This window comes from Pseudoliparis swirei, chromosome 20 (genome assembly GCF_029220125.1).
Source record: "Pseudoliparis swirei isolate HS2019 ecotype Mariana Trench chromosome 20, NWPU_hadal_v1, whole genome shotgun sequence".
In the NCBI taxonomy this organism is placed as follows: domain Eukaryota; kingdom Metazoa; phylum Chordata; class Actinopteri; order Perciformes; family Liparidae; genus Pseudoliparis; species Pseudoliparis swirei.
Genome location: NC_079407.1, coordinates 22,013,710 through 22,028,275, shown reverse-complemented (window position 1 = coordinate 22,028,275; position 14,566 = coordinate 22,013,710). Strand labels below are relative to the sequence as shown.

The window sequence follows — 14,566 nt, the reverse complement described above, 5'->3', positions numbered from 1 at the left end:
GGTTTAAATTCAAATTTAAAGTGATGAGCAGTCGTCGACTCATTCAACTTCACACATGGATAGTTGCATTAAACCACAGAGCCAGTTCCCCCAAGAAGCTCCATAACACAAGAAGAGACGTCTGTGAAACTGGAGTCAGGACAACGGCCGCTGGTACCAATGGAGGACGCTCACTGTCCACATCCCTGAGGTTCTTCATCTCGCCTCCAGCTGCACGCCGCTTGCTGGGTTTCCTCCCCATTCAGCTCCACTGGATAGGAGGCAGGACCATAAGGAGACTCCGACAGATCCAGGGAACGCTCCATATCCCTCACTTCCTGTCCACTTCCCTCAGTGGCGGGGATGGCATCACCATGGCGCTCTGAAGGGGGCGGGTCTGGTGGGAATTCAGGCATCCTGACATCACGTGACCGCTACCTGTTGAGAGATGAATTAGACTTTTTAAAGTCGAGATTTATTATTACAAGCGCAATGATTATTTTGTTGTAAAGCATTATGGGCGTTTATTAGTGCTTATAACCATACAGACATATAATCCAGTGGTACAAGTCAATAATAATAAGTGTATTGATAAAATATTATAGACACGGGTGACAGAGAAGGTGTATTACTTTTCTCTGACAACACTAGGAACATTTCTTGTTTGTGAAAACCGGCTCTGGTAGACATTTAATAATCCTAACGAGTTTGAGTCCACATTCCTGGAGCAGCAAAGAGTACGACTGACACACGCAGAGTTGGTTGAGGTGGCGCCAGAACTGAATAACAAGACAAAAGAGAGCGAGCAATAACCCTGGGGGCCTGCAAAAGAACAAAGACTTTGCGCAGCGCCTTTCATTTAGTCGAGTAATTATCTTCCGATTTAAAAAGGCGCGGCCGCTGATCACGCAATCGACTGACTGGGACTAACGACCCGCAGGATCCATCTCCGAAGCCGGCTCAGGTTGGAAACGCATCTCCTCGGCCGTCCGGCCAACAGCTGTGAATCCAAAACGGCAGATCCAGAATAACTTCTGAAGAAAGAAAATCCTTAACGGCTTTAGAGTTGAGAAGACAACTCCCCGTCTTCTCCAACGCCCTCTGCAGAAGCTCATTTTTAAAGTAACGCTGGTGTCATCAGCATGTATTTGATGCTTTTACAGTTTGGACGACTCATCGGTCATTACATCGTGACGTGAGGCCAGAAAGAGTATGACCAGACACACGCCGAGAGAGACAGGTCGGCTTGGAAAGAGATGGACAGAGAAAAATAGATATTTCGCTATTTTCTTGTTGTATGTGAGGGTGTTTCAGGGCTTACAACAATAAGAAAACAGATGCGTGGTTTCACAATGTTTTTGTGTCTAAAATGTCAAGAAATAACACAAGAAACACCAATTGTGTGTACAAAGTATTTTAAAACTTAAGACCCCGATTGGGAAAAATAAGAAAAAACTAGCTCCATTAATCTGTACCCATGCAAACATCACAAGGCAAACTTGAAGGAGATGAGATGAAATCAGCAGGGCCATGGCATCAGACCCAGCCAGGTCCATATTGTCCGTATGTAGAACCATATCACCCCACTAGAGAGCTGCTACTTGTGGTTCCTAGAGTCTTAAAAAGTAGGATGGGAGCCAGAGCCTTCAGTTATCAAGCTCCTCTTTTATGGAACCAGCTTCCACCTTCAGTCCGGGAGGCAGACAGTCACCTCCTTTAAGAGTAGACTCAAGACTCTCCTCTTTGATAGTCTTATAGTTGGGGCTGAATCAGGTTAATAATGTGCAATGGAGAGATGAAAATTCATCCATAAGGAGAGAGAAGAGAGGAGCTCAGTGTATCCTAAACGTCCCCCAGCAGCTATAAGCCTATAGCAGCATCTCTAGGGGCCGGACAGGTGAACACTCACTTCCCTTTTCCTCAAACTGCTGAAAGTGTGAATGGAGCTCTATGTTGATTTACCAGAGAAAGAGAATCTGTATCTTTTGATGAGTCACCAGCTGCAAGCTAAACAACATTCTGCTGTTTGAACGTCATAAGTCACAAGACCTCAGGGCACGCTAACAAGCCGTGTGTGAACCAAGTGCAAATGGAGACAATTAATGTCTCATTAGCCTTCCCCAAAAAATTAAACTCACCACATAAAAAAGGTGAAAACTTCAATTAGACAACGATCCATCAACATGTGGGTATTTTGGAAGTTACAATCTCTCCCAACTCCACATGCAGCAGGAATCCCCAAAGTCTAGCGAGCGAGTCTGTGACGTTAACTAATCTATCAGCCAGAAGCATCAAACAGATGGTTGTTATGGTTTGTATGGGAGATGTTCAGACGGACCGAGTTCACAGGCTGCAGTGTGTACCAGTGCAGACCTGACACGGGGAACATAAGTTACATTTGTTCATTTAATGATCTGAAAACAGAGAAACTTATCACGTCCTAACAGATGTCCAAGAATGCAATGAATAAAACCTCCCATTAAAGACTAACTCTGAATACAGATCGCACACCGTTATTACAACTACATTTCACACACACACACCAAATCAGACTTCACTGATAACCTTTGTCACCAAATATATGACATTATTACATTATTCTTGTGACATCACCTTTCGGTGTGTGTGTGTGTGTGTGTGTGTGTGTGTGTGGTGGGACCAACAGCCGGCTGAGTCTCAGTGTCGCATCAATTGCTCCTCTTATCTCGTTTCTCCTCAACAGCAAAGCAGCCGACTGGTAAAAAAGGATCTGAAACACATTTCCATCTTCTCCGATATTCGTGTATTGTTCTTGTATTAATGCTGCTGTGCGTCGTTGGAACCGCCGGGTGTGATCAGAACATTGATTTGGTCCATATGTGAGGGGAGATCTGCAGGACTGCTTCAAGGCACAAACAGGAAGAGGGCGCTGTTCAATGACCTGAACATTGGGTCGGGTAGAGACCGCAGAGGGTGGTTGTAAAGCCAATTTCCACTACAGGAATATTATATAACTTAATTTATGACTTTGCGTGCATCGAACCTTCTACAGCAGACAGCTAAAATATGCGTGCACATATCGGCAACAGAAATGGCGTTTCGGCACAGAGTTGGAAAAGATTTAAACTTTGAATTAAAACAAGCAGCAAAATGTCGGAATTGATATTACGCTACAAGCTATTAAACATTAGTCTTTTTTCGCTGGCCATACGTCACTCGCTGGGTTTCTCCAACAAATACAAGTCTGTATCTGGCCACTAAATATTGGCTATCTTGCTAATGTACAGGGGTCTGGAAAGGGACGTCTTTTAGGTTGCATTTGCCATCTTTGGGGGCTAATACCATTGCATACAAGGTATTGCACTCCGCTGTAGTTCCTCATACTTTTAACTCGTTTCAATTGTCTTAACCAGGGGTCCCCAAACTTTTTCCTGTGAGGGCCACATAACCGTTCTCGATCGCAGGTGTGCCTAAAAGTAAACATTTATTGTTTTACAGAAAGCGACACATAACCAGATATTAATAACCCTTTTCCGGGATCTTCACAGAAAAAAAATTAGGAAATAAATAACACTATTTATGAAATAAATAATAACCAAATAACCCTCTCTGGGTTCTTCACAGAAAAAAAGTTGATTGAACATTAACAGGTAAATGTTTAGCTTAGTTTAGCTTGGCCAGACTGTAAAAAAATAAATCATAATGCGTCTCTGGTATTGTTCAGGGGGCCGGGCCAAATGTATCCGGCCTTAGTTTGGGGACCACTGGTCTTGACAGTCAACTTTGGTTTCTTTTAGGCATGACCACAATTGTTCTGTATTTGAGCTCAAACAGTGATCTTTCCCCGACCAAGTCGTGTTTAAGCTAACCAAACCGTAACGCAATGATATTTGTATAGCCCAATAACACAAAACTATTTTGTCTCAGAGGGCTTTACAATCTGGAACACACGCAACCTCCTCTCTATGGACCTTTGCGTTTGAAAAGGAAAAACTCTCCAAAGAAAACCCTTGAACGAGGGGGAAAAGGAAACCTTGTCATGTGACAAGAATGAACACAACAGAGTTATAACGTTTAATGCATAGGCCAGAAATGAGTCATATAGAGAGCAGTAATAGCAGTAGTATCACTAGCAGAAAGAATAATGGGAAAATATTTTATTTATATATATATATATAATAGTATGTATGGATATAAATAATAAAAGCATACGACTAATAACAACAATGGTAGCAGTGCGTGGCAGGGACACCACCATCCATGGGAACATGCGAGGCCAAAGGTTCCTCCTCCGGTACACACAGGACTAAGTCTTTGTCTATCAAGGCCAGGGATTAAAAACTAATTATCCCTTGGGAAACTTTTTTTTTTTAAACAGATATTTTGAGTAACACAAAACTTCACTCTTAATAACACGTTCATGATCATCGCCGCCTTCCTAACAATCTCTTTTGTCCTTTCCTTGCCATCTGGTTGTTTAGTGTCCTTTAGTCTGATACAGTAGAACAGGGGCTCATGTTACAGGCACGGCCTCAACATCTTTTTTTAAACAGGAAGTGCAAATCTTAAAAACCGACATCTAATTCTGTATTTCTCTTATCGAAGATTTAAAAAAAACTCCTGTTAAGTACAATTTGTATTCAATTCTTAAACTTGTTTCAAGGTGAATACATTGATCACATGCAGGGCTGGTACCGTGTTCATCAGCCTCCTCTCTACCTCCGCTTTAAGTGAATGAATTAAAAAGACAATCTTGTTTGATGAACCGTAATCTGGAATTTCTGAAGTTCCACTGCTTACATCAGTCCTTTTAGTACTACCTATACGGTCATATAGTGTTTGGTAGTGGGCTGATTTTAACGCTGTACGTTTAGTGTTACCCTGTTGCCAGATGTTTCTCTTCGATACCAAAAGATTTCTCGAGATTACATGAAGATATGTCTCTTCTTTTTGCAGTGAACATTGCTGTTCTGCTTGCAGCAAAGCAGAAGGAGCCAATCCGACCAGCATGTGGGGAATTGAGGAAGCAGCTCATCTTCACCATTAAAGACTCCTCCCTGCTGAGCTGATGAGGATACCACCTCCTCTGCACATTGTACCGGGACAGGAATTGAACTCATGTTATTAAGATTAGCAGATTGGCTTTTGTCAGACCTGATGGGGATAAAGAGCCGAGGAGGAGATCGAGGTGAGAGGCAAAGACTCTGGAGACTTATAGCTCACCGTCATTTACATAAAGTCTGAGTGCCGAGACAGAACATCTGAAAGTAGCAGTTCAATAACTAGAATGGGCAATCGGTAGAGCGCATACCTTCGCATATCACAAGATTGGGCATTGAATTATGAACATTTTGGCATTAGTTGCATGCCAATTGGATATAAATTGACCGTGCTATGGTAAAAAGAAGATGTTGACCTTTTCATGACCTTGACCATGACCTTTGACCCGATCGATCCCAAAATCTAATCAAATGGTCCCCGGATAATAACCAATCATCCCACCAAATTTAATGCGATTCAATACTTTTTTACTTATGCGAATAACACGCATACAAATAAATAAATAAACTAGAACGGGCACTCGGTAGAGCGCATACATTCGCATATCACAAGATTGGGCATTGAATTATGAACATTTTGGCATTAGTTGCATGCCAATTGGACAAAAATGTATCGTGCTATGGTAAAAAAAAGATTTTGACCTTTCCATGACCTTGACCTTTGACCCGATTGATCCCAAAATCTAATCAAATGGTCCCCGGATAATAACCAATCATCCCACCAAATTCCATGTGATTCATGAAGATTTGACCTGTTCATGACCTTTGACCTTGACCTTTGACCCAATCGATCCCAAAATCTAATCAACTGGTCCCCGGATAATAAACAATCATCCCACCAAATTTCATGCGATTCGGTTCAATACTTTTTGAGTTCTGCGAAAGATTTTGACCTGTTCATGACCTTTGACCTTGACCTTTGACCCGATCGATCCCAAAATCTAATCAACTGGTCCCCGGATAATAAACAATCATCCCACCAAATTTCATGCGATTCGGTTCAATACTTTTTGAGTTTTGCGAATAACACGCATACAAATAAATAAATAAATAAATACACGGCGATCAAAACATAACCTTCCGGCATTTTCAATGCGAAGGTAATAAATACACGGCGATCAAAACATTACCTTCCGCATTTTCAATGCGAAGGTAACAAGAGGTATGAGGTGGCGAGGCCTGCAGCATGAACTGGATGGCGTTCAGCTGTGAAGGTGAAAGGAAGGCATGTTCACAGCGTGACCGTCTTCCCACCGTGCCCCGGGTCCCGAGACAAAGTTCATTCAGCGTCTTCAAAGTGAATGTGAGGAGTATACTCATGGTTGGAGGGACGGACGAGGGTGGTGGCATTTTTAAAACCAATTGAAGTCCCGATCTTTGAGATTTCAATCCAGGTGGATTGTGGCTTAACTCCACAGCAACCCGCGGCGGCCTCTTTACAGTGCAGCCCAACATATTCATGCGACCCTCATAAAAGAAGGTATTCGCCCATTGTCGCCTTTCTGCAAAATGCCGTGAGCAGCCACCATCTGATGTCCTGTGGCACAGCCAGCAGTTCCCCAGGCAACAGCAGGGCACAGCAAAAGGGACAAACACAATGCACTTCCTGTCACTGCTTCACAATAAAAGTCACCCTGTGGTTTGCCAGTTGAATGCCTCTCATCTGAAGCAGCAGGGTTATACATTTACATCTTTTCTTGTCTTCTGTCAGCTCAAAGCTTTTTAACACATCATTCAGCCATTCATACACTGACGGCAGGGGCTACCATGCAAGGTGCCATAACTAATCATTTATATTTCAGGGTCAAGTGTATAGGCCCAAAGACACAGAGATCAAACCGTCAATCCTTTGTTTTGAAGGACGCCCCCCCCCCCCCCCATCCACCACAGAGAGGCCGATATCAATCAGATCTGATTACGAACGGTAACACTGGATTACATGCTGCACTAGTTTCCTATTATTTTTAAGATTTTCTGTTTTTATTAACAAAACAAAAAAATTACAGAATATTTGTAGTGAAATAGCATTTACAGTTTGTTATGCTGAAAATATTATTTTACAAAAAGAAAATATACAAATGTATAACCTTGTCGAAACCACCACACAAGGATGATGGTTGTTTTTTTTAACATAAGATGAAAACGAGAGAAAAAAACAAGACAAAACAAAAACATGACAAACTTTGCACTAGTTTCCTGTCAAAATTCAAAGTTGCCCCTAGTATCATTAAAGATAAAACTGCGCTTTAGCCTTTAACACATTGTGTTTTTACCGTCAACATTTTTCTAATTTACATTTTTTGTATTTGTATTATTTGTTGCACTATATCCATTTCACATATATGGAGAGAAAAAGATGATCCTGCTTATTAGAATAAATGTTGATTAGAATTGTATTTTTGGTTTTGCTCATTATCTTTGTATTTTTTTAGGGCTGTGAAATGATTAAAAATTTTAATCGGGTAAATCACAGGTTTTTGTGGATTAATCATGATTAATCACATATTACCGATATTCTCGGTATATTTTGTGAGAACATAGAGATTTATGACAAAAGACGGATATATACATTTATACAATGGTGCTGCAACTCAGCAGTTATTTAGCAGTTTTCTTCCATATGGAACATTAATACATCTTCATCCTAAACAGAATGTTTAAACATAATTTTTTTCTCTTGTTTGTCAACCATTAACTCCACCATGATACAATCTAAAGGCCTCTAGTCTTCCTCTAGCAGCTGCTGAGGCAAACTGACTGTGTGGGTTTTCTTCATGAACTGGGCCGTGATGAAAGGGACGGCGGGGACACCGCTGCAAAGCTGAAACCTCACCGGCCCGGACAGGTGGACAGATTGACAAGTGACTTTATTTTTGCTCGGTCCCGATGCGCGCGCACGGAGCTCTGTGGCGCGCCAGACGGAGATCGATAAGTGTTAACGCAACGCGAAGAGACAGAAATGACATGCTGCTGTGGAGATACGATCAACAACAGACGTTTAGTTTAATAAAAGAACAAAGACGTGCTATAGAGAACATGTCAGGGGCGGGCCAATCTTTTAATGTCATGCGATCTACCGACACTACGCGCGATCGACTGGCAGGTCGCGATCGACGTGTTGAGACCCTGATCTACAGGAAGTAGAAGTCGTAACAAGGTTTCCGGAGGTGAACCTGCGGAAGGATCATTACCGATGAACAGACCGTCTGCATGAGAGCGGACAGAGTTCAGATTGAAGTGGTGTATTGGAAGCTCATTTTGCAAGTGACTTTTTTTTCGTCCCGACGACCAACAACAGACGGATTGGAAGCTCCTTCTGCGCATGCGTTAAATGAGTTTTTAAAAAAAACTAGTTAAACCTGTAATTGAATGAACTGAGTTAACGCGTTATTTTTCACAGCACTAATTTTTTTGCTTACGGCGGCTTTAACAGTTACATTTCTCACCAGGAATCATAAAGTACTCCATGTCTGTATTATAATGGGCAACACGTTCATCTGGTTGTGACCTTAACGTTTGTATAACTCCACTCAAACTGACACGTGTGGTTAAAGAAAAAGAATCACCGCAGTTTAAGTACAGTTTGGGAAATGTAGGAACGAAGCACTGAAATGCAGCACTCTGAACTTTCAGCAGTGGAGAAATGGGATGAATGGTTCCCATCAGGGAGGGGAAATGATATTCAGCTGAGGAGGCGATGAAGGTCGAAGGAAGTTAAGACTATTAGGACCAAGGCGGATTAAAATAACGCCTGTGTCCTGAGACAAAGTCGATCATCTGCTCATCAACAAACACAAGCCTGAGCTTACTGTGCGACCACATTTAACACAATTTGGGTTATACTGATGATCCTAATTGTTTCATCCCCTCAACCACTTTGAGTTTGGAACATGTAGATTAAAAATCACAAAGGGATCAATACAGAAGGCGGAATGTAGTCAGTAAACGTGTCTCTGTGGACAGTTGGAAACCTGAAACTAGCGTGAGACTATTCAGGGCACATGAAGTGAGATTATATTAAAGGAGATGAAATTCATCAGGTCAAAAAAAGACAAAGACTTCGCACTAAAGCAAACCAATTATGAAATAATAAAGAGCAACATGTATAATAGTTGTGGGGCGCAAAAAAAAAACCTGGGCTTAAAGATTCTTTAAGAAAATGTTCACAACTTGTGAATTACAAATCCATGTTGAAATCAGTAGGAGGCGAGCTAGTTAACGTTAGCTGGAGCAGCCGGTGGGAAGCACAGTTCTGCTAACGGAGCTAACAGAGCTAACGGTTAACATTAGCAGGAGGTTGTATTTACATTGTGATGCATCCAAGCTGTAGTCAGTATCGAGAATTGTTGAATTTCACTGGTATTTGTATCACTTACTAAATGTCTAGCATCGTACCATCCCATGTCTGCGTTTGTTGAACAGACGTATAGATAAGCCGTCATCATTTTACTCGCAACTGTTATAAATGCAGTAACGAGCGTATAGTAGTCATCGAGTCATCGCCCCGTCAGTTTCTTCATCGCTAAACGCTGACTTGTGTGTGTGTGGAGGAGCTCAGAGCAGAGGAGATGTGTGCTGCAGCGTTGCAACACTATAGACCCAAACTAGAAGTACTAATTAAAAACATCCGGGATAATCAATACTCCGGCCTTTCAGAAATTAGCACTGGGGCCCGTTTAATATAGAGTTCCGGTACGCATCCCAACCTTTGTGTAGAGTAAAAATGCCAAATCTCCTCCTCCCTCCCTCACTCCTTCTTCTTCTTCTTCATCATCCTCCTCCAAAGCAGGCAGAGAACAAACAGCCTTTCTGTCCTCCTCAGAGACTGGCAGTCAGAGAGAGCGGAATGGCCGGGGGGGCTGTGAAATACACCTGATTTCAACTATCTAATTACACAGAGAAATTGGGGAAAAGGAGACGGTGAGAATATCTGGAGGCTGTATAAGTTTACAAATCATCCTTAAAATAACTGACAGAAAGAAAATAGAGTCATAGAGCCACAGGGAGAGACATAATACTTTGTATACCCATTGTTGATATTCGTTTTTTCCTCCTCCTTTTTTGTCGTCGACAACAAAACCCACAAAGTGACCGAAACCGAAACCAACCACTCTGTCCGCCTCTCACGTCGAGTTACATTTCGACCAGATTAAGCGGAGAAAAAGCAACGCACCGCTTGCTACTGTGTGAGAAACAATACAACGAGAGTCCGTTTCATCCACCGAAGGCACAAAGAGCATTTAAGGACATACGTAGAGATGGTTCTTGCCTTTTCACGTCAAGTTTTGACTTGGTCTGGATATGAATCCAGCTTAATGTTGCAGACTGCATGCCAGTATGTTTGTCACGCTCTCTTTCCTTTTCATTTTAGCAAACTAAATGATCAGAAAATAAAAGATTGCGTAAGAATTTGTAAAAGATTGTACGAGCATTGATCAACTACTAATTTAAAATGACAGATTTATCTTAAATGATGTACGCAAGTCAATTAAATGTATTTGTATAGCCTAATATCACTATTGGTGGGGGTGGGGGGGGGGGGGGTATATACCTGTATATAACCAGGGCTGATGCTACATCACGTACATTGCAACTACATTAAGAAAGACATACTTTTTCCTTAACCAAACCAAGACTGACACGTAGACTGAACACACACTCGGTGCATACTTGCCCCTCACAGGTCCTAAGTACACACCTTTTAATTGTTAACTTGATGGATTTATGTCACTCCAAACCAAACTGTATTATTGTAAAGACACTCTGGAGGTTTTAAATACAACAACATGCTCTCTACTTCCCTCTCTAAGATGGTTAGACACTAAAGTATTCTTCGAACACCAAAAGCATTATAAAGTTATTATAAAGTTCTGGCTTATAAAAGTAAATCAGTAAGAAAGTAAAGCTCAGTGATTATGTCAAATTTAGTTTCAAGCTGAACGGGACTTTGAAACTTCTCAAAAGGTGTCGGGAGCCGTTTCACTCAACAGATCCTAATCTCATGACCCAAATACAGCAACGTTTCTCTGCAGATTTGAATGTTAAACTAACTAAGCTTGAAGTGGCGTCACACAGTGCGGCGAATTAAACGGACTGGAAAGAGAAAGTGTTTGAGGATCACAGACACCGAGTGGCGGTTAGTTCAGACTCTGATAAGGAGGAAAATGTTGTTAATGTTTGACAGGCGAGACCAACACTTGTTGTTATTTTTATGTTGTTTCTGCAGAACCTCTCACGGCGACAGGAAGTCGGCACCATCCTCAGGAGAAAGATAATTACATTTCTAGAAGTAAGATGCAGCACTAGCTTTCGACAACAGTCCCTTTTTTCGGTCCCCAAAAGTTGACTTTTTTTTTTTTGCTTTTCATTTTGGCCTCTGCAAGTCAAACAAATATTCCATTTGGTGTGTGTGTTTAAAAGGACAAATGTTGTGACATTACTGACTTCACTCGGCTCCAGGTATTCAGAAGTGTTGGAAAGGTGAAAAAATATTTGTTATGCTGAAGGAAAAATTTGCTGGTTCCAGCTTCTTAACCTGGTCATTTGTCATTTCAAAATCAATCCCTCCCCCCTCCCGCCCCTTTTTTCATTTTTGACCGATTCAACCCCTCCTGTTACCTTTATATTATTTAACATATTTTACCCTTTGGGTTCAATTTACGCCAGCAATTAAAACCTCCAGAAAATTATTAGAATTAATATTGTTTTCCAAGTTTAAGTGTGAGGCACCTTATGTTTGTTTGTTGACTAGAGAAGAACCGACACATTAAAAAACATGAAATGGGTCAATTAATCCTAAAGCGGGGGAGGTGTAATATTTCAAAAAAAAACTAACTAAAAATACAAGGGTTAAATGTATAGGAGAAGATATTAAACTGAATATCTTTAACTTCAAGAGGGATACGAGGCCTTTTGGGTTTCTGGACGTGTGATTGGGATCCGACTATCGATCACACATTGAATCAGTTCATTAAACAAAATAACATGCAGAATCATCAATAAGTTAAAAAAACATAATAGTTCCATGCCGACTACACACACACACCAATACTGTGGCTGTAAAACGTGAGAATCATTTTAAGGATCACGATCGTAGTTTCGGTGGTGAATGAGGGCAAACACTCAGCCTCTCATTCGAGACTAAAGATTCAGCACAGGTCCCTGAAGTGAAACTGTAGCCACGGCAGTCATAGGATATGCCACACACACACACACACACACACACACACACACACACACACACACACACACACACACACACACACACACACACACACACACACACACACACACACACACACACACACACACACACACACACACACACACACACACACACACACACACAATGTAACGTAACATCGTCTGAAAACATTATTATAAGGGTATTTATACAAGATTTCATGCACGGCTACGAGGCTATAACAATCTGAGAACATTGAAATATGTATCACAACATCTGGTTTTGTCCCACCAACAGCCAGAAACCCCAAATCACTGTTACAATGCAGCCCGGTATCATGGCAGCTTATTAAATAGCCACGAAAACAATGGAACCGTTTCCTGTACACGGACATGAAAGTGTCTGGTTTTTATTTTTGTATGCAAATCCAATACAAAGTCTATTAGGATCAAACACGGGACACTCAACCACACGTGTCGTGTTCCTGTTGCCTAATGTTGGTTTTGTTGGTTATTTTTTGACCAGACATGATGTCTTCCCACAACTCTTGTTTTGCAATGTGATGTTGTCCCAAAACAAGTCTTCCGAGCGACACAAATAAATAATATATGCTAATCAGAGCATTAGAGAAGCGGAGCATTAATATATCTGTATTGTTGTCAAATAATTTGCTGTCAACCGAGCGCTCTCAGGTCAAAGGACTGGATTTCAGACGCAACCCACACATGCTCGGATAAAGGGAAGTACAAGAGAACATCTGCAGCGCCGGGGAAGACAAAGCCCTGAACACGCTCGCAGGGATCAGCGGGTTTGTTAGAGGATTTGCTGGAGACACCTCGATCAGAGTCCGCCAGGAACTCTGACGCAAGCCGAATGGTTTCTTCAGTTCAGGTGTGGCCGAGGAGGGCGTGTGTGTTTTGAATATGCGGTGGCTATAGATAAGCTGGCTAAAGACCTGAGAGTTATTACTGTACATAACATGTATTGCAACTTCATGAAGCCACTTATTATTGGAGATAAACATCACAAACAGCATCATGTCGTTTATTTAACTTGAAATTTAAACGTGATTTTCAAAGTCCTTTAGAACTGTAATGGTATTATTAGGTACTCTTTATCTGTAAGATGGTATCCTTATAGTAGGTATCAAATTATTCTTAACATTCTATTGTTTCAGCTAACAGGAACTAAGTGAATATCGCATTTTTGAGAAATAAAAACCCAGTGCATTAAATCCCTCTTTGTTTTAAGGTCATCGTTCTTTGTACATTGTCCCTGTTCAGGAACTTACACCGTAAAAAAATAAAAAAGGAGGCCTCCTCCACTCCAGCATGCAAGATACCCGTCTGTGTAACCATGGCAACAGAGGGGCACATGCACACCAAACACACAACTGTGCAAACGCCTTTCCCCGAGGGCACGCTGACAGGACACGATACACTCCTGACAGCCCTCACACACACACGTGTATATATATATATATATATGTGTGTGTGTATGTATATATACACATATATATATACACACATATATATATACACACACATATATATACACACATATATACACACATATATATATATACACATATACACACATATATATACACACATATATATACACATATATATATATATACACATATATATACACACATATATATATATATACACACACACACACCTACATGTATGAACAGTAAAGTACTTTTATTGACCACCCTCCCATCACCTTCCCAACAGCAGGCGATCAACATCTCAAACCCGGTGACGGGAGTTTCGGTTGGTCTGCAGATAAAACACTTGAACAACTCGCAGCCAGTTGACGCGGTGTGTGACGTGTGAACGTGATCTGATGAACGTCCTGTGACGGTGAACTCACCAGCTGCTGGCGGAGGAGCTCGTTTCAGGGAAGAAGGAGTAGAAACCCGGCGGGGGAACAGCCGCTCAGAACCACTTCCGGTGATCCAGGTGAGGTTTACGTGTAGTCGGCGGAGAGGAGCCGAGTGACTCAACTCATCTGCAGACTGCGGCAGGAAAACACAAAACACTAAAGACGGCCAGGTAACCCGAACCTACCTGCTGCAGGTCATTCACAAGCCACGCCCCCTCTGAACCTGTCCTCACGCGCGCACCTGCAGCTGCTCAGCTGCATCACGTGACGTGCCTGTAGCTCGGCGCTTCTGGGGAAGCTGTTTTGTTTTGTGTTGTTGTCTCTGACGTGTCCTAGTTCCCCTCCTTACGCAGGATAAAGTGGTCGTTCACATCCGACAATTACTTGAATGTCATTTAATTATTTAATATATACATTATCTGTCACTCAATGATCTGAGTTTGTCCTGTAGGATGTAACTTACTTTGTAAAC

General features: G+C 41.7%; 1 protein-coding gene across 2 annotated transcripts in view; it reads right to left on the bottom strand.

Annotated features, from left to right (window-relative positions):
- Positions 1-14,269, bottom strand: part of si:ch211-137a8.2 (uncharacterized protein LOC777613 homolog) — a 40,173-nt gene extending 25,904 nt beyond the window's left edge. The window contains exons 1-2 of one of the 2 annotated variants that reach the window (XM_056441780.1): positions 14,083-14,269; positions 175-417 (exon numbers count right to left, since the gene is read on the bottom strand). In XM_056441780.1, the coding sequence (XP_056297755.1) occupies positions 175-395 (221 nt within the window). In that variant the 5' untranslated portion in view covers positions 396-417; positions 14,083-14,269. Of the gene's footprint in view, positions 1-157; positions 418-14,082 lie in introns of those variants that run through there. The other variant, XM_056441781.1, reaches the window with a different exon arrangement.
- Positions 14,270-14,566: the final 297 nt, after the last annotated feature.